At 59.6% G+C, this 19,559-nt stretch overlaps 1 protein-coding gene and 1 non-coding gene across 5 annotated transcripts in view; both read right to left on the bottom strand.

The window, feature by feature from the left end:
• Positions 1-5,926: 5,926 nt before the first annotated feature.
• On the bottom strand, positions 5,927-5,999 carry TRNAG-ACC (transfer RNA glycine (anticodon ACC)). The gene has a single exon. It is a non-coding gene; the product is annotated as a tRNA-Gly (tRNA).
• Positions 6,000-11,332: 5,333 nt separating this feature from the next.
• The window catches only part of PTPRN2 (protein tyrosine phosphatase receptor type N2), a 384,695-nt gene continuing 376,468 nt past the window's right edge, over positions 11,333-19,559 (bottom strand). For all 4 annotated transcript variants that reach the window (XM_072964044.1, XM_072964045.1, XM_072964046.1 and 1 more), the window contains one exon: positions 11,333-12,902. In XM_072964044.1, coding sequence (XP_072820145.1) covers positions 12,831-12,902 — 72 coding nt within the window. In that variant the 3' untranslated portion in view covers positions 11,333-12,830. The remainder of the gene's footprint in view (positions 12,903-19,559) is intronic.

Raw genomic sequence — 19,559 nt, 5'->3', positions numbered from 1 at the left:
AGTGGCGGCATCAGAGGGTCGCTCCCACCCGCTGGTGCATACGGCTAATTTCACGTCAGGTTCACGGCTGACTCGCTCCCGTGTCACTGACGGGCGCCCTCCGCCCAGGGAGCTTCTGTTTTGGGAAATGGGGCCAAAGGCCGAGGGGAAGTGGTCCCACCAGCCACGTGGTGTGTGTCGTCCACGTGGTGTGTGTCGTTCAGGTGTGCAGGACCTCGCACATTTCTACACGAGCTTTTTCTCTCTTCCCAGGCTTTGCCTGTGTTTTGACCTGGGAAATCCTGCAGTCCCTCTGGGCCCTGATGCCCTGGTGTGCACAGGTGTGTGCGCACAGGTGTGTGTGTACACGTGTGCACAGGGAGGTGTGTGCATATATGCACCAGGTGTGCATGTGCGCACACATTTCTGTGTGGGTGTGTGCATGCAATGCACATGTGCCTGTGCACAAGTGTGCCACATGTGTAAGCCACACAGGCATGTATACACGTGTTTGTATGAGCACATTGTGGGGGGACACAGAAGATTTCTGAATCTCCCAGACCTGAAATGCTCTTGTCTCATCAGTTTTATCAATCAACAAACACTTCCCGAGTTTCCTTCCTGCATCAGGCCCTGTTCTGGGTTCTGGGAGCTGGCGGGTCAGGTGGGGAACCAGGCAGAGGGCTCGCTCCCCCAAAGTCCTGTCTTCTCTCAGCCTGTTCACCACCCCCACCTGGACTCATGTCCACCATGGGGGCCCCCGACTCCTGCCGGGGCGCTGAGGCCCCATGGTCCAGGTAGCAGCATCACATGAACCGCGGCCAGCGCCCCCGCTCGGACACTCCCTGCTGGCCCGGCCTGAGTGTCCCGGCGCCAGTGTGAAGGTCTGGGCTGGGGAACCGTCCTGCCTCTACAAACACTCCCATCTCTCACCTCTTGGATCTGTCGTCCACGTCAGGCGGTTCAGGGCCCCTCTGGCTGCTCGAATGGAGGAAGCCACATTGGCCAAGACCACCGGAGGGCCTCTGGCCACTGCTGCACCCTTGGGTTTTATTTTTAGGAGCTTCCGCAGCCTTTGTTCCGGGGGGGGGGGGCGGTCCCTTACCGTGTGCATGCTGGGCCTTCAGGTCCGACCTGCGATGATCATGGCGAGTTGCTTATTGTCCACAGCCTGACGTGGGTGCTGGGACGCTTCCAGGGACGTCCCCCGAATTTAGTCACTCATTGATTCATAGGCTTCTGAACCCAGGGTGTGACTTCAGAGGGACCTGGGGTACCCGAGACTGGGCTGGGGGACGGAAGACACCCCCAGATCGTACCTTACAGCTGTCACGGGGGTGCTTCTCACCTGCGCCTTTGAGGGGCTGACGTCTTGGCAATGGAAATTTCTATGGGGTGAGACGGTCGGAAAAGGGGTCACTTTAACGGCAGGACCGGCTCGGGCACCTGGAAGTCACTGCACTTACTGGATGGGACATGAGGTCTCCAGAGTTAAAATGCAAGTGTGTTAATAAGTCAATTGTCTGAAATTCAGAGTGTCTTCCACAGAGACAGTGTCACCAATGGTGGTACGATTCCCAGGCCGGCTCGGAAAAAACCTTCAGTGGCAGAAAATGACGCGGCTGGAGGGCCAGCACCCGGACGAAGCCCCAGCGCGGCGCACGGTGAGGCCGCGGCAGGCCGTTCTGACCCCCAGCGGGCCAGGGACGGACGCTGTGCTGGGGCCTGTGGCGGGAGAGCCGGGTGCCCGCCGGCCGGCCGGCACGGAAGGGCTTTTGAGGCGGAGCCTCTGATCCGCAGACGGGCCTGGCGCATTTCTCCACTTTCTAAGAGGATAAGCGTGAAATGGAGAAACACTGTAGACGGAGCTTTTCCCCAGGTGCGGAGGTCAGATCAGAAGAGGGAGGCGGGACTAGGAGGCTGCGCTGGGGAGACGCCCCCGGCGGAGGAGGCCCCTCCCTGCCGAGTTTACCGCCGGTCCCGGACGCTCCGTCACTGACCTCCGGCCTCTGGAAGGTGGGCCGAGGTCCCAGAGGCCCTTCCAGGCGTGGCCCTGGAGATGCCCGGTGACCGCCCAGGTCCTCTGCCGCGCGGGGCGGCCGGTTGAGCCCTGCTTCCCGCTGCAGAGCGGGTCACTCTCACCAGGTGTGTTCAAGACTCTTCGGCAGGCTGACTGCAGTTCTCCCAGGTGTGTTCTTTTTTCTTTTTTTTTCCCTGTTTACCCTGCTTGGGACTCACTGAGTTTCTGCAAACTGTAAAATCATGTCTTTCATCGAATTTGGGGATTTTTGGACTATTAATCTTCAAATATTTTTTGCCCCATTCTCTCGCCTCTTCGTCGGGGACCCACCCCATGAAAGCTGGACCTGGTAATGCGGTCTCGCGGGTTCTCAAGGGTCCTTGTTATTTTCTACTGCTGCGTATCGACTCACCCCAAGTTTGGTGGCTTCAGCCAGTAATAGCAGCACTTTGTTGTCTCTCCTCGGTTTCTGTGGCTGAACGGTCCACACAGGGCCCTGTGGGCCGCCTGCCTCGCCGCCTGGCGCCTGGTGCTTCAGCTGGAAGACGGGAGGCTGGGGTGGGACTCACCCTCCAACCTGGCGTCCGGCAGGCAGTGATGGCCGCGGGCCGAGGGTCCAGCTAGCAGGACACCCGGGCGTGGGCTCCCGTGGCCGGGACTCCCGTGCACGCTGTGGGCCGGGCCTGAGGGCGGGCGCGGGAGGCAGAGGAGCAGGGAGAAGCCATTAGGTGTCACCTCTGCTGTCTTGTTTTGGCTGAGGAGGTTACAAAGCTCTGCCAGGTGGCTGCCCGGCTGACTGTTCCAGCAGGGCCGCTCCCCGGCTTGACCTCACACCACAAACCCTGCCTCTGGGGGCCGCTCCAACCTCCGTTCAGGTTCTTGTCCTGGCGGGGCGCCCCGAGCCTTGCGCTTGCACCCTTCAGGGGCAGGAGGGGCAGGAGGGGCAGGAGGGGCAGGGGCGGAGTTTGAAGCCCCAGCCTCTGGGATTCCACCTGACTTTTCCAAGGCTGTGGGGGCCCTGGATTCTGGGATCTGGCTCCTCGGGCCAGAGCGACATCGCCTGTAGCTTAAGCTGCCCAGTGGCACCAACCACTGGCCGCCCTTAGGATAAAAGTCTCAAAGGGGGAAGTCGTTCTGTGTGTTCTCTCGTTCAGGGGCAACCCCTCCAGGACTCTGCTGCTGTGACTCACTACCCACCGCCATCGGCAGACTTCATTTCCCCCTGGGGTTTGTAGTCATGATCTACACGGTACGAGCTTACCTCGCCTCCACCAAGGCAGAGTCCAGTGCCTTCCTCCAAAGAGGAGGCACCTAAAGCCCCCCCATCCCCCTCTCCGGCCACGCGGGCGCTCCCAGAGGCTGTGGCACCCTGCTCTCTACCAGCTCAAGGCCTGGTCACACGCGGTGCTGCCAGTTTGCTCAGTTTCAGGGGGCACATTGACAACCCGTGATGGGAATTGTGCAGTGTGCGTCCTGCACCACTGTCTGCAGCTGCCTGCTCACATGCTGTTCCGACCTCCTGCAGCCCCTCCTTCTGCCTCGTCCCAGCGGCTAACACCAGCTTTCAGCTAACAGTGAGCCTCCTCCAACCCTCACTTCTGGGCTGGGGTCCTACATGCCGTTCTAATCCCCCCACACCGTCCTCTGACACTTGTAATCAGACCATCTGGGCGTAGGATCATGTGTCCTGAGCCAGGCGGCAGGAGCTCCGGTCCCCACCACCTGGCCCGTCCTTGGGCATGTGCGTCTCTGTGCTTCAGTGTCCCCATCAGAGAAGTGAAGGTAACAGCCACCCCTGCCCCGGGGGGTGGTCATGGGCCCCAGCGGGTTAGCACGTGGGGGGACCGGGTGCTGACTGGCTGGCCGTGTACACCTGTTCCTGCCTCCGCCACCTCCTTCACCTGCCAGGAAGTTGGGCCGCACCTCTCCCTCCCGGTAGTCTTTGGAGCAGACGTGCAGCCACGGAGGACGTGCCCTGGGAGGGACTTCCCTGGGGTCCTGGGAACTTGCTGTCCACGCCTTGGAGAGGGTCCTCTCACGGCCAGCTCGGTGCAGGGGCTGGGGGGCAGAGCTGGGCCTCTTGTTGCCCTCCTGGGGGTCCTGGCCGGTCTGTCGTCAGAAGGCCCAGCTCTGATGCACACAGACGCCATCCGCACCGTCTCCCCAGAGAGCCGTCGACACCCTGGGAAGGGCTAATTAAACCCGTGCACAAATATGACGAGGACTTAAAGAACTAATGGAACAGTTCACTTATCACACAGCCCTAGCTGGAAATGACTCAGGCTAAGAATGTCTGCTCAACAAGGGTTTAATTCTAGCCGACAATTCTGAGCCAAGCATTGATGAAAGGCAACTTTTCATTCCCACACCAAAAGGACACTCTCCCCTTTTAGATAAAAAGAGAAATTGCTCAGGGAGCTGACTGCCTCCTGGTCTGAGGGTCACCAGAGGCGTTCACGCTTATCCCTGGGCCAGGGAGGGGTCTGCTGCCTGGGAGGGTGGTGTGGGCCTTTCAGCCTCGGGGATCTGCCCGTGGGGCCCTGATGCACACGGACTGTTGTAAATTCTGAGGAGAACACTAGGAATGCGTGTGTGTGCACGTGCAAAGGAGAGAGAGAAGGGGGCAAAGAGAGACACAGAGAGGAACCGCAGGGGTCCAGCCCTGCTGAGCCCGGGTGCCCCTCCTGACAGCAGCCACACGAGAGACCCCAGTGACACCAGTAGTTGAGCCCAGTCAGCACCAGAGTCGCGAGAAATAGTAAAGCACTTTCTGCGTGAAGCCTCCAGGTGGGGGATGTTTGTTACCCGGCAATGGCTGACGGGCAGAGAGGCACTGGGCAGGGAGGAGCTCACAGGCTGGTCCAGGAGACAGCGCTCGGACCTCGGCCCTGATTCCGGCCTCCACCTCCCCCAGCCCCTGTGCTCCCTAGCCCTCCCGTCTCAGGGTTGGGAGACCTCTCACATCTCGTCTCGGACCCCGACCCCAGCACCACCTGCAGCAGCTCCACGCCCTCCTCGCTGGGCCTGCCCTTTTCCCGAATATCGTAGGCAAACTACCAGGTGCAGGTCCAAGGCAAGCCCCGGGGAGGGGCTCCGGACCACAGCCCCGCCATCTTCACACACAAAGGCCTCCTCCCCGCCTGCCCTCCTCCCCGGACCCTCCCCGGCCAGTCCATGCCCAGGTCCCACGTGTTGGCTCCACCCAGCGCATTGTACCCACATGTGTTCTGTGTGTGTCCCGGCTCCGCGGTTTCAGCCGGCTTGCCTGGGACCTGCTGGGACCCGGGTCATCCTGGTCAGGAGGGACAGTGGGAGGAGGGGCCTCGGGGGGCTGGTCACCGTCTGGGTCCAGCAGGGATCTGACTAGAGGTGCACAGGTGTTCACCTTCTGGCCCAATGGTTTATGACCAAACGGTCCAAGTTGAGGCAGAAGCCAGGTACCCCCGTCGCAGAAAGCGCTTCAGACCAGCTGTGCTGCAGCTACGGCTTGTTACTGGGAATCAAGGCAGCTGGTATTGAAGCCATGCAGCGGGTCGACGCAGCAGAGCAGCTCCTTCCCGGCGCGGCCAGCTGCTGGCCGGCGTCGGTTCCCCCGCGCACGTCCGGCCAGGTCGGGGGACTGGGGACTTCTGGGTCCCTCCTTGCCTTCTTTTCCCCTCAGACTCACTGTATTTTTTGCAGTTGAATCAAAGGGGATGCAATTTTGGATGGAAGTGGATGTCAGTCTGGACTGTTTCCTGCTTGTGAAATTGAGAAACTACGAAGTTAACGTTCAGCTTTTAATTCATTCTCAGAAGTTGAGATGTGTCCCCGAGGCAGAATTGTTCTAAGTACAGGCAAATCATTGAAAATTCTTAAAAAATTTTTTTACAGTTTTTTTTGAAGGGGGAGGAATTAGGTTTATTTATTAATTATTGTTATTTTTAATGGAGGCACTGGCGATTGAACCCAGGACCTTGAGCATGGTAAGCACACACTCTACCACTGAGCTATACCCTCCCTTCTGAAAATTCTTGTACGTGAATTTGTTTAACTTTATACTTGGACACCAAACGATCGTATAGAAATAATAATTTTGTTATCATCTGGTTGCTATATCCTGCCTTATGTTATCATTCACATTTTTATGAATTTCTTCTGAGCCCCAAAGCATGTAACGTTCCCCCTGAAGTTCCACAGGTGGCTCTCCTTACTGGTCATGTAAGTGCCCGCCCCCAAGGCTGCCCGACGGCCGCTGCCTCCTTGCGTCCATGCGCTGGCTCCACGCTCCCGCCCCTCCACCCTCGCTGGGCAGGGAGCTGTGACCTATGTCTTCCTGGGGCGGTGGCGGGGAGCTGGGCCTGGGGGAGGCCAGAAGGCGACCAGAGCGTGGGCTTCTTCCAAACTTGCCGAGGTTTGTGGACTCGGCCTTTAGTTTGGATCAAAGAAAACAATTTTGGTTTCATATTTTTGCTAAAATTAAATTTGAAGGCTGACCTTTAAAGCTACTTCTGTCTCCCACCGAAAACGCTCCTGCCCCTTTGGGTCCTGGTGCTGAAATCGAGGTCTGCTGAGCCGTGTGGAAGATGCAGTCATTTTGGCTTTTGCCTGAACCTCCTCTGCGAATAAAGCTTCCCTTGTCGTCAAGCTTCACTTCCCTTTGCTTCGTTTTAGAGGCTGTGGTACGTCTCCCCCTTTCACGGGAGCCCGGAGTCTGGAAACCAGCAGCCCCCCAACCTGGGCTGCATGCCGGCTCGTGGGGCCGGGTTCTCCGCCACCGGCCGCTCCCTTGGTCGGCTGGGGCCGCCACCTTCCTGACCTTTTGTTTCAAAGATTTCAATGCGTAAACAGCTGGGCTGCGGGCTTCTGCTGTTGGCCTCCCGCCCTCACCAGCCTGCGCGGACCAGGCCTGCGGTGTCGCGAGGAGGCCTGTTGACGCAGGGGGTCTTAGAATCACCTAAAATGGTCACAAGCTTCTGTATGTTTAGGGAAGTTTGATTTCAATGTAAGAAAAAGAATCGAATTTTTATGCAACCTAGTAAGAACAAGATTAAAATCTGAGACGCACACCCTGCTGAGCAGGTTCATTCACAGAGCAGGTCTCCCCTGCGCCTGTCGTCGCTGCTCGGTCTCTGGGGTGAGCAAGTCCCCCAGGGCCCTGCACGTGGCAGGTGTTGCTCTGCTCACAGGACACAGCAGACGCTTAAGGCTGAGTCACGGCACTGCCACACATCAGGGCTCCGAGGCCGGGGGCTGGGGCCGGGTGCGGCCCGCCCTGCCCCAAGCAGGTCTGTCCACAGCACAGGCGAGGGTGGCAGGTGCAGGGACGCAGCTTATAAGCGCACTCGGCCGGGACGCCCTTCCCTGGGCCCCCCCATGCAGACGCCTGTCCTCTGACCCCAGCCTCCGTGTGGTCTCCAAGTACCCTCTGGGCCCTGTGGCCCTGCCACCTGGCACGTCCCTGCCTGACTCCCTCCCCTGATGTTCAGGAGGGAAAGGGGAGGGGAGGAGATGCCTGGCTTTGCTGGCCCCTCGCCCTCCTTGTGCGGAGCTGACAGGGGCTGAGGCAGCAGCAGAGAAAGACCGTCAAGGCCGAGCGGTGATCTGGGAGGGGGTGGTGGCTTGAGTTTGGGGGGGAGCTGCAGGGGTGCTGGGGCTGGGTCCCGGGTGGGGTGTGAAGCATGAGAGGAAGAGGGGCCACCATGACCCCGCTGGTCTGCTCGGGCATCTGCAGGTTGCAGCTGCCACCATGGAAATGGGAGGACAGAGCAGGGCCACCAGGGCGGGCTATGGCCTCTTTGGGTTTGAGACCGTGGCTGGACGCCACAGAGGCTGGCAGGATGCAGTCCTGGGCTTCAGGGGGACGACTGAGTTGCACGAGACCATGTGGGGCGGGTGGCCCCTGAGGACTGCACAGCAAGGACTCAAGCCGCGTCTGTCTGACAGTTACCTCCACTCCCCAGCCCTTGTGGTCTGAGGGCAGGACTTCGATGCGAGGTCCGCTCTGGGCAAAGGGGTCCCTTCAGGCCAGTCAGCAGACATGGGGCTCAGGTGGTCTCTGGGGCATGAGCTCTCTGTGTGATGGACGTTGCCTCAAGCTGCTGTTTTTGTTTTCTGTCTTGTTCCAAAATAGAATTTGGAGCAGTTTGCAGAGATGAACACAGCAGAGGAGGTCAGGGAAGGGAAGAGGCGGAGTGAGGACCGCTGCCCTGGTCCTCTCCCCTTGCACTCTGTGCACCCGTGCTCCCGCCTAAGCCCGAGGCCGAGGGTCTCTCCAAACCACGGGCCGAACACTCCTGCTGGCGCTTGTTAAACACCCAGATTCCCAGCTCCTCCCAGGGAGACCCCGACTCAGTACACTGGGCCCTGGAATTGGCCCCTCCCAGCCCCGGGAAGAGCGGAAGCTTCCAAAAGACGTTTTGGAATTAGAAGCCGTGCCATTCCAAGCCATGAGACTTCTGTGTATGCTCCTCCTTCAGAGCAGACGCCCCCGGAGGGAGGAGAGAGCGAGATAAAGACAGAGAGACGGACGCAGGACAGAGGGACAGAGAGGCGGGCAGACCGCACACAGAGGTGCGCAGGCAGAGGCAGGGCGAGCCCAGGGGGGCGCGGAAGTCAGGCTCAGACACAGACGTGGGAGGGACGGAGGCGCCTGCTCCTTCGTGCATTTCCATCCTGTCTCTCTTCATCCTGAGAACCGACCTCCCCCGGCCTGAGACGGCCTCTCTGGGGACGAGGCTTCTTTTGGAGCCGGAAGCCAACCCACGAGGCTCAGATCCACCAGGTGCCTGTGAGCGGTCCCGCAGCGCCGCCCCAACCCAGCCCCTGGACCGAGTGTCCACCACGGCCTGACCCGCCACATGGGAACAGTCACACGGCCTGGAAGGGTGCCAGCCCCGTGGGGGCACCGCTCGCTCCCGCTCCAGGAGGGAGAGAGGGCCTGGCTCCCAGAGCGCCGTCCAGAAACCCGCGGCAGTGTTCACCAGCCGCGCTCAGCTCGGAAGACAAACGACACCCACCATATGGTTTGTCTCATAAACGGAGCAACCGAAATGGCTAAGACCAGCTTCAAAGCAAATATCCAGAATAAAATGAAAATCAGCCATTGTTTGGGAACAAAGGTGTCATCAAATTCTCATTTTCTATTCCAATAAACATCTTTGAGTTAATGCCTATTCCACTAATTATGAAGGTTTTTTATTAGCGTTCTACTTGATTAATAAAGCACACAGCACAGATTACATATAATATTGCCGGCAGTCCCCGCGGGACAAGTGTGATGGCTTCACGCACACAATTGAGAGCGAGAAGGGGGAGACGGCTGAGTGCTCGGGGCCGCGGGCAAACCCACTTTTCACACGTACGAAGCTAATTTCATAAGAAATAAATAAAGCATCTTAGTGTGCGCGCATCCGTGTACACCGTCCAGCAAAATACGCGGACAGCACCGGCTGGTCCTCGTTGGGGTGTCTTCTCTGTGGGCTGCACGTGGTTCGTCGAGCGGATTGCCTCTGCTGGCGCTGGGACCACAGGGCTTCGCTGGGGCGGAGCGGACGCTAAGCGCTTTTCAAGGAGGATTCCCTGCGCCACGTGGGTGGGGGACCCAGACCCACCCCGGCAGACAGCACCCGTCTCCTTCCAGCTGGACAGCTGCACCTGCCGCCCTCCAAACTCCTCCCGTCCTCACTGTGTGGCCCCGAGGGAGAGGCGCATCTCCGCTGGCTCGTGCCCACTCGCAGGAGCAGATGGCTAATTTTTTAGGAATTTTATGGGCTGGTTATTAATACAGCCACTATTAAAAATTAAATCGTGTGAACTGACAGATTGATACACAGGTAATATATACTCAAAACTTACAGCTCCCTGATTGATCTCACTCTGTCTTACTCTCATCGTTTTCACCTGCCGAGTCCACACTGAAGCCCTTCACGGCGGTGTGTTCCCGTCAGAAATCAGCAGACACGGCAAGTCAAGGCTTTGTTTTTGTTTTGTTGGTCGGCCGGCCAGACTGTAAGAAGAGGCGGAGACACCGACGATACTGATTCACCCTGAAAGCGAGGGCGTCACATCTGAACAGCACACAGCAGCTTCCTCCAGAGCCGGGAAACCACCGTCTGACTCGGCAGAGAAACGCGTGCCCCACGGATGAGCCAGGGAAGTCCTGACCCACGTCCCCTGTCGAGGCGGAAACACTGACCCGTGTCCACACCGAGGCCACAGCTGCTCCCCAGCCGCAGCCGCAGGCTGGCTGCAGACGCAGGAATCCCCCAAGACCAGAGCGAGCCTCCTGTGAGAACCCACGAGCTACGTGGCGGAGGACCGTGTGTGTGTTTTCACTGGTGCAGGCTGAGTGCAAATCTCGTAACAAACTAAGCACGCCTCTGTCCATCGTTTCAGAGAGTGGGCTGTGAGCTCCGGGTGGACACGCCAGGGACCAGCCGCACCTGCACCGGGCTCGGCATTGGCTCTGCCCACACCGACCCCCGTCTTTACTTCTCTGTCTTCAGAGCTGGCTACGCACTACATTTTAAAAGTGCCTTTGGTCCAGTGTTCCTAAATATTCCCAGAAGGAAGGGAATCTTGCAGCTCCCCAGTCTGCCGCCTGCAGATTCTGACATGTGTTTCTCACGAGACGCGCCACCTATCGCTATGTGCGCACGTGAAACGTCAGTGAGAGTAACTTTGTGGCACACGGAAAGCAGACGCTTCACGGCTGCCGGGCAGGATCCTGGCACGAAGCAAACTCGGGACAGGAGGTGCTGGGCGAGACGGAGCTGCTGGAATGTGAGTGGACGACTGTCTGGTGAGACGGAGGGGCTGATTTCTGCAGAAATGAACACTGACACGCTGGTGGACACCACAGGCCACCAAGTCTTGCCCCTGCCTGCTGACATGGGCCAGCAGGAAGAGAGGGACACCATCGCCTCACGCCCAGCAGGGCCGCCCCTCGCCGGGGTTCAAATGCTCCTGGCGTGAGCGCCAGCTTTGAGGCCGGCCCGTCTCTCTGCGAGGTGGTGGGGCGCCCCCTCCACCGCGGGCAGGAAGGAGGGGGCCGCCGCGGGGTTCCCCGGACACTCACCGGGTGCGAGGACGGGGCACAGGCCGTGCTCAGAGCGCACACCACTCCTCAGCTTTTGACTGAGACTGTTTAATCACTTTTTAATGAATAAAACCTTAGTGACACCTGACACTCTGGCCCTTAGCAAACAGCCAGCCCTGCGAATAACGCAGCACCTTGGCAGAGAGCCCTACGGCGCGCACTCACCTTGCGTCTGCGGTCGAACGCCCGCCTTCGAGGAACGGAGGTCGGACGGGGAAAGACCCTGCTCGCCTCCCAAATGAAGACCATTCAAGTGTGAAATCAGAAGTTTAATCAAACAAACACAGTTAAATACAGTCACGTGTCTCACACCGAGGAAACAAAAATGTCAAAAGCCACAGGCAGGTCTACGCTCCTATATTCAGGTAAGTTATTTCCTATTAATCATTAGGTTCCCGATAGAGAAACGGCTTTGGGAGAGGAATCAGAGCTATGTTAAAGCAGATTTACACGACAACGCCGTTAAAGACACAGACAATGTTTTGGCATCTTTCTCCCCACTCAGCCAGCCATGTTCCCTGGTCTGCTGCTCTCTGAGCTGCAACATCTGGTTAAGACGGAAGGCGTGGTGTGTCAGCCTGGAAGGACAAGGTACCAGGGCGTGTTTCATTGCCGAGACACACCTCCCTCCACATCATCGCCCTCGCCTTAATGAAACTCTCCTGCTGCTGGGGGCCCCCACTGGCAAATTTGGTGCACAAGTGCTTTTTGGCAAATGCAAACTCTGTCCAGACGCTGGTATCTGCGTGATGTCAGACAAGTGGGCAACCTAAGGGCCAGGGGTCTGAGCCCTGGCAGGAGCCCAGGGCGGTCACTTTTCTCCAGTTGCTGTGATCCGTGTTCCTCCCGTGGGGAAAGCAACCTGTCTTCTCTGGATGCCAGCAAGGCGCCCGCCGCCCCTGTGAGGGGCCACACGTGCCTGCCGGGGGCTCACTACGTGCTCCTCCCAGCCCTCCCTGAACTGGGTCAGCCTGCAGGAGAGCGTTCACTAGCTGCACTTGATTTTGCAAAGTGCAAATCCCTATTACAAGTTAAAACCGTGTCTGGAGATTGGAAGCCACCCTCTGCCTCTCCCAGGTGAGGCGTCTCGGGGGCGGGGGGCCGGGAAGCAGGTGCTCCAGTGGGACGGCACTTGTCCTCCGGGGCCCCCGCCCACCCTGGGGTGGGCGGTTGAGGGGGGCTGTCAGCCGTGCCTGGGGGGTGTCGAGTGGCCTGGGTTGAACCAAGTGCGGGGGTGGTTCTCCTGTCGCCTGCCCCCAAGCTGCGTCCGGCCCGCACGTCCCAACTAATGGTTTCTCCCCGCAAGGGACCGTCATGAAGACAGAGCCTGCGGCCGGGGGCCTGGCCAGCTGCCCTGGGCCTCTCCACGCACAGCAGAAGCTCCTTCAGAAAGTTCCGATCACGAGCCAGCTCTCTTCTGGGGGCCGTCCTGGCTGCGTGGGTCACTGCATCGTCAGGACGACAGGGTTTGCAGCAAGGAATGAAAGGTGTGCTTTAAGGAAAAATAAACCTTTTTTCCAAGAGAGTGAAAGTAGATGAACCGGCCGCCCCGTAACTGCATGTTCCCACAGACCTCTGTTTAGTACTGTCTGGCTGAACAAAAATACACATTTTAACTGCTGAACGGCACAGACCGCAGAGCCTCAGGGCCGACCACCGGGCAGCCGCTCCAGGAGACACAGCCGAGTCGTCCTCGGTCCCGACGGCGGCAGTGCCCGGGCCGGGGCTCCTCCGAGGCCCCGGGAAACGTGCTCACTGGGGAAAGGCTTGCAGAATGGCGTTCACCTCCTCGGCCACCGCCGTCAGCGCGAACTCGAACTGCTCCTGGAGACAAAGGAAGGAGATGTAAGCGGGTGTCCCTTCACTCGGGCCCTGAGCTCCGAGTGCTATTTTGCAGAAAGAAACCGTCCAGAACAGAAAGGGGACGCTCGCAGACTTCCGTGGAGAGAGAGGCACTGGTCTGCAGGGTGAGCCACGGCCGCTCACGCTGGGGAGCCTCAGCTCTTACCACTGGGAGGCGCTGCCGACAGAAACACCAGCAGGGAGACGGTGCCCGAGGCTCCCGGGACTGCTCGGCTCCTTCTGACTCCAGCCCTGAGCTTGCAGACCTCCTGACGGACGGGGCTGGACGGCGCCATCGCGCGTCTAAACTGCCCGTGGAGACAGTCACAGCAGCGCCCCTCGGGGCTTCCCATCCTTCCCATCCAGAAACATAAGGGGTGGTATTGTCCTTGCTCTGGAAACCCACCCATCACCCAGCCCCATCCCGCTCAGTTCCGTCTGCCCAGAAACCTCACGGCACCCACCACCGTCCAACCTAAGACGTGGGCGCACACACGTGCCCACAGACGTAGGTGCACCCGGCATGGGGCACGCCTCTCGTGCAGGTGACACCTGCCAAGACTTCTGGGGAGAAGGGATGGACTGTCCACCCCCAGGAGACTGGGGCTCAGCAGACGGAGGGCGAGCCCCCCCCCCCCGAGCCCCCTGTGCGCCCAAACTCTGTGCCAAAAACTTGAAAGCAGCTCATCAGGCACGTTCCAATCACGCCAGGGAAGTCACAAAAATAAGTGATGTGAACTCCCACCTGGTCAAGGATTTAGCTCAGGGAAAGCCCTGCCAAGGCTTGAACACTTGGCAGTTCAAGTCCTAAGCGGACTGGAGCACGAATGATTAATCTCCACCTTGGCCAGCACATCACAGAAAGTAGAAGCAGCTCCCGTTAGAACGGCAGAAAGTCAACCTAACTGAACGCTCACTTTGGGGCAAAAGTGTTTCTCACTAGTGTCCCCTTGGCCTGACACTGGAGGGAGGGTCTGCTCGGTTCCAATGTGGAGCCTCTGCTCGTGGCCACCAGCCTCCAAAGGACGTCCTGGAAACCCTCGCGGAGACCTTCCGGCGCCGCCTGCAGTGACTGCGTCCAGACTGGGGCTGTGGGAGGCATGTCCACGTGTGTCCAGCACCGTCCAGCACCGAGTTCCCAGGGACACGGTCCCTCCCCTCCCCTCCAGGGGCTGGCGCTCGGTCCTGCTGTCACCGGGACGCGCGCAAACACGCCCTCGGGAAGCCGCCTCCCGCCGCGTCTCTCACGGTCTGCTCAGAGGAACGGTCCGTGCAGGGCAGGGGCGGCCACCGCAGGTGGCTTCCTCCCCGACGGTGACTTGCCGACGGGCAGACCAAGGTCTTGTGAGGAGAGGGAGCCTCTGGGAATCTGCCTGTGCACATCACATGGTGGTTGCTATGGAAATTTGTTCTAAGAATTCATCTTTAAAGGGAGAAACAGACAAGCACGGGACAGGCACCATGGCCTCACTCCGTGAGATGCCGGAAAGCACCCACCGCCAAAGAGGAGTCCGTTATTTTACAGAAAAGGGTCTAATAAGAAAGCCAACGTTTATGGCCGCATGTTAAGTGACACACGCAGAGGCAGACTCGCGCCCGTGTCTGGACCGGAGTTACTCAAGCACTCCGTCCACAGCACAACGCAGCGCAAGGGGCACGAGGGCCAAGCAGGCGTCGTGCTGACCGTGCGGCCGAGGGGCTGACCTGCGGGCTTCCCGGAGCTGGGGTCTCTAACCGGGAGGGGCGCCGACAGCCCAGCTGGGAGGAGGGGGTCCCGGATGGAGGGCCTTGGCAGGGAGGGGTGCTGCGCCCTCGGGCTCGTTGGCGCTCTGCACCGTCACCCGCAAGGTGCCTGCCAGGCGGCAGCTCTGGTGCCGGCGGCTCGCCCCGTCACGGGGCCGGGGGACCGTGTGAGGCCCGCATTTCGAGGAGCCCCGCCTCGGCTGAGACATCTGTGTAGGAACCCTGGGACTTGGGAAGTCCCCAGCGTTTGAAGTCCTCTTGGGATTTTAAGGAAACCATTAGAATAACAGGCAGAAGCTGCACTTCAGGAATGAAACACAGTAAATGACAAGACAACACTGGCGCAGACCCACTCTCAGGACAGGCTCCCTGAGCAGGAAGGCTCGGAGCTCCTGGACGTAAGACGTCCGAGCCGGCTGGCTTTGCCAAGACAGGAAGTCAGGAAGCGGGCTGACAGCTCTGAATGAGAAAATGTGCTGAGCGAAACGTGGGCCCTGCAGGGCCCGGTCCACGGCGTGAGGGGTGACTGAGGCAGGACAGGGGAGCGGGGTTCAGGCTGGAGGAGTGTCTGTCCCTGCCCTGAGCCCACCCAGGACAGGGACAGCGAGTGGGAACGGCCCCTACCGGCCGGCCGTGATGGCTGGAGGACGCGTGTGCCAGCTGGGCCAGCTGCTGGACGGGCAGCGGGCAGACTGCCCGGCCCTGGGGCTCGGTCCCTCACCTCACAGGTCAACATGAACTGAGGAAGGGACGGAGCGACTCCGGCTGTGGGGTCTCAAATGTCGCGGCTTCACGTCGGCCACAGGAGGGGCCTGTCCTGACTGCCCGGTCCGAGACCCTGTGCATTTAAAAGGCCCGGACTGAGTGGCAGGAGAGGTGGGCTGGGGCTCAGCTCTGCATGGAAGCTGCGTGGCCCTGGGCAAGTCGCCGGGACTCTCTGAGCCTTCCACGCAGAGTTGGGGGGCCAGGTGGAGAGGCCGTGGGGCGGGGGTGGGGCTGCTCGCGTGTGTTTGGATTTGTAGTTCGTCTCAGATTTGAATCTGCCATCCTCCGGCTCACACGAGGACTGGTGGGTTTATAGGAACTGAGTGCACTAATCTCCCTTCATCAGCCCTGATGGCAGGGCCCAGGGAACGGCACCTCTACGGGGCTCAAGAAACCCCCTCCAGGCTGTGCTCCCAGCACCTCCCTTGAAGGGGTCAGGACGGAACCCCGCCTTGCGCTCAGATGCCAGCCCCTGGCTCCACCCGACCTCGGGCAGCAGAGCAGGGACAGGGCCCAGGCACGGCGTGCAGGCGTGCACGTGTGTCTGTGTGTGTGCACAGAGGGGAGACGGAAACAGAGACGGAGCAAGAGGACGGAGAGACGGAAGACTTTCGGCTGCGTGGGGAGGGTCCTGGTGGAGCGGGGACGCTGGTCGGGGTGGTCGGGGGATTCGACCCGGAATTACACTCACTTCAACCCGTGTTGTTCATCCAGGCCCCGTGAAAATGCCTGTATCTCCAGGAAGAAGGGGGCTTAGGGTGGGAGGGATACACGGAGAAGTAGGTCACAGAAAGGGTGAAGTCTCAGTGCAGAAACGGGACAGGCTGGGGGCGGTGCGCCGCCCGCCACCTGCATACACCGGGGCGAATTCCAGGCGGGCACACGCGGCATCATTGCCTGCAGGTGGTTGAACACAGCGGTCAAAAGGCTTTCACACCTAAGTGACGATTTAGTGCTTCTGGAGAAGCAAGTGTTAAGGCCTTTGGTTAAAAAGGCACCTTTCAGAAGACGGACTCGAGGCCAAGGCAGGAAGGAATCTGCTCAAAGACACACATGGTAGAGACGAGACGGACTGCTCGTTTGAAGTGTGTTATTCTCACCACATCCTGTGATTTCATCTCTCTTCCTAAAAATAAGCGTTTCGCGTGCTGGTGCGGATGTACAGCGACGGGGTCGTGTGGACAATGTTACGCCCCACGTGACGCCTTTCTCTGCTGGTGTCTTTTTGGCTCTGACCCTCGTACTGCCGCCCCACTCCCGGGGCCGGCCCGCCCCCCCATCTCCAGGAGGCAGCCATCCCTGAGGCTTCTGGGGTTTGTCTGACCACAAGTTTGTTTCCAGGTGGAGAACTGCTCTCTGCAGCTTTTTCTGAACATGAGACGAAGTTCTGCCGCCAGGCTGGGCATGAGGGGCTCTGAGGCCGTCCCAGGCCCCAGTTTCAGCGAGTCACAGTTTATCATTCTGACTGCATTCAACTCAAATGACGCGACGTGACCGTGGACGACCTTCCCTCGGCTGGCGTGGAAGCGTGTTCAGCTGGTGCGGCACGACACTGTCCCAGGGAATTGTCTCTTCCTGTTCAACTGAACGTTAGGGGGAAGTTCAGTTTGTGGAGGGACAGTGGGCAGAGCAGCCGTCAATTAAGACAGGTCTGGGGTTTTCTGTTTACTGTTCTTTACACCTGAGGTTCTGGAGCCGACCCGCTGTCGCTCTGCAGGACACACCTCTGACCTGCACCCCTGGAGGAGGGTGGGAGCCGGCAGACAGTCATCCAGACCAGAGGTCACGTGTGGGGCCAGCCAGGCTCTGCCCTCTGGCAGCATCAGACCCTGGGACCAAACACTCTGGCCGATACGACGTGCACATTTTGCTACTTGGTCGCTTAAAGAAACTGGGGTCTGTGACCACACGAGGCGTGACAATCACGAGGACAGCCCCCCCTTCCGCTCAGGCTGGCCCGGGGAGCCATGCCCGTGGGCTTTGCGGCAAACAGGCTGCAGACCACAGAGGGCTGAACGGTGTTGAGAGTATGAGACTTGGTTTTTCCTGCTTTGGTGAGAAGATACACCTTTCCGATGGCCGTGCCTGGACCCATCCCGGAGTCGGTCCGATCTGAACGTCCTTGTGTCCTCCGTGGGCGGGAGAGGCCTGCCTGGGAGGTGCCAGGCGCAAGGAGGGAAGAGACAGGTTTGGATTCGAGATCTGTGTGTTACCCATGCGGCAGGTAGCTGGGCCACGGCAAAGGAAGATTCGGCCGGAGACTAAATTAGCTTTTCACTCCTGGGTACGAGGGGTCCTTGCTCTCCCAGCCCCAGTTCTGAGCCGTGTGACGTTCCGAGGCTCCCATGGCCACGCAGGGCCCAGACCACCAGGGACACTGGACTGACCCTACATTTCTGGATGACCAGCCCAGCCCCCAGGACACGGTCAGGCCTGCGGGACGGACCTCCCACGGCACTAAACCCATGGGCTGCTTGGCACCAGCAGCGTCACTCCTCTCGCAGCGGCCTCGTGTCAGGACACAGCTTGACGGCAGACAGATGCGAGCAGGGTTCAGCTTCTGCTCGGGACACGACCAACGGCAAAGGCAGAAACAGTGACCAGCAGGGAACCCTGGGGGGGCGTGCCTCTGGGGTGAGGACACACACCGAGGCTGAGAAGCAACCCCAGAACCCACCACGGGAACACAGACACAGCCACGCCAGAGACAGCCCACAGGAGCCCAACCAGACCTGCCAGTCCTCACGGCCACACGCTGGCCACTAACGGAGGTGACGGAGACATGACCGCTGAGCGCACTGCGGGGTGGGCCTGAGGGCCAGCTGCAGGGGAAGGTCCTGGGGGCCGGCGGGTGAGATGTGAAGGTCTGCGTGGGAGCTGGTGGCACTGAATCACCGCCAACCCCCTGGCCGCGGCTGGCCCCTGTGGTCACGTCAGGTGTTAACCTTGGGGAGCTGGCCGTGCGTACATGGGGATTATTTGCATTATTTCTGCAAGCTTTTTGCTTAAAATAACTGCAAATTTAAAAATGTCTAAGCAAACATGAAGTGTGCGTTGACCTACAGAGCACCTTCGTGTAGTAGTCACGCTCCACACCAGGTTCCTGCACGTTACGGGGCCCAAATGAAGCAGAGGGACAGAGGGGAGTCTCCATGCTTGTGTCACCGAGCTGCTTCCAACCTCCCCCCAGTGCAGGCAGAGACCAGGGCAGGTGTGACCACCCACTGGACACGGCGTGGCTGGGCAGAGACCCTAAGCGCTTCCTTGGGTTCTACTTAGAACAGTCCTGTGAGTCTACAAGCGAGAACGAAGTTACTCCTGCCTCAGTGCTCGGGGCTGGCTTTGGCAATGTAGCACCAGGCAAATGACCATGTTCAGGGATCGTGAGAGATGAGCCCGTGTGTGTCAGGGCCCAAGTGTGCTGCCCAGCCGTCCAGGCTCGTGGCCTCTTCCCGCTCAGCCCACGTGCCCCCGTCGAGCTGAGACCCAGCGCTGCGCTGTTTTTCCTCCTGTGAGAGCCAGACCGAGGGCTTAGGAACTGTGTGCACTCTGTGGGGGACAGTAAGACCCCACCAGGGCGGGACGACTGGGCTGGGGTCCCAGAATAGTCGCCCCCGGGCACCAGAGCCCGATCCAGCTTGACCTCACCGGAGTGCTTCTTACAACTTACAGTCCCCTTACGTATAAAGCAGTGACTCTGCACGAGCAGCCGTAGTGATTTTAGGCCTTCTGTGCAGGCGCTAATCGCATCGGGAAGGTTGGGACTACGCTGAGAGAAAACTCTGTGTTTCACGGCTTCAGCGCCAGCGGGAGCTTCTGCTGCTGGGTGGGGACATTCCCGGCACGCTACAGGACCGGCCCGTCCTGTTCCCCCGTTCCTAGCTCTGGTCAAGCCCAGGTTAACTATAATCTTTCGTCTTTTGCAAACTTGGTCTTTTCAGTAAGTACGCACACGAGTGGCGCTCAGGACCCCGGGCACCCTGGGGACTTGTGATGACCGCACAGCGGAGCCGGGGCCGTGGGGGCTGGAAACACGGCAGGCGGCACAGGATGTTTCGTGAGTGCGGAACATTCCACGCGAAGGTGCTGAGGTTCACCACGGACCTGTTTCTATAAAAATGCCACGTTCTC

This window comes from Vicugna pacos, chromosome 7, assembly GCF_048564905.1.
Source record: "Vicugna pacos chromosome 7, VicPac4, whole genome shotgun sequence".
NCBI classification, from domain to species: domain Eukaryota; kingdom Metazoa; phylum Chordata; class Mammalia; order Artiodactyla; family Camelidae; genus Vicugna; species Vicugna pacos.
Note: the sequence above shows the minus strand (reverse complement) of the source record. Positions and strands in the feature narration are given on the sequence as shown.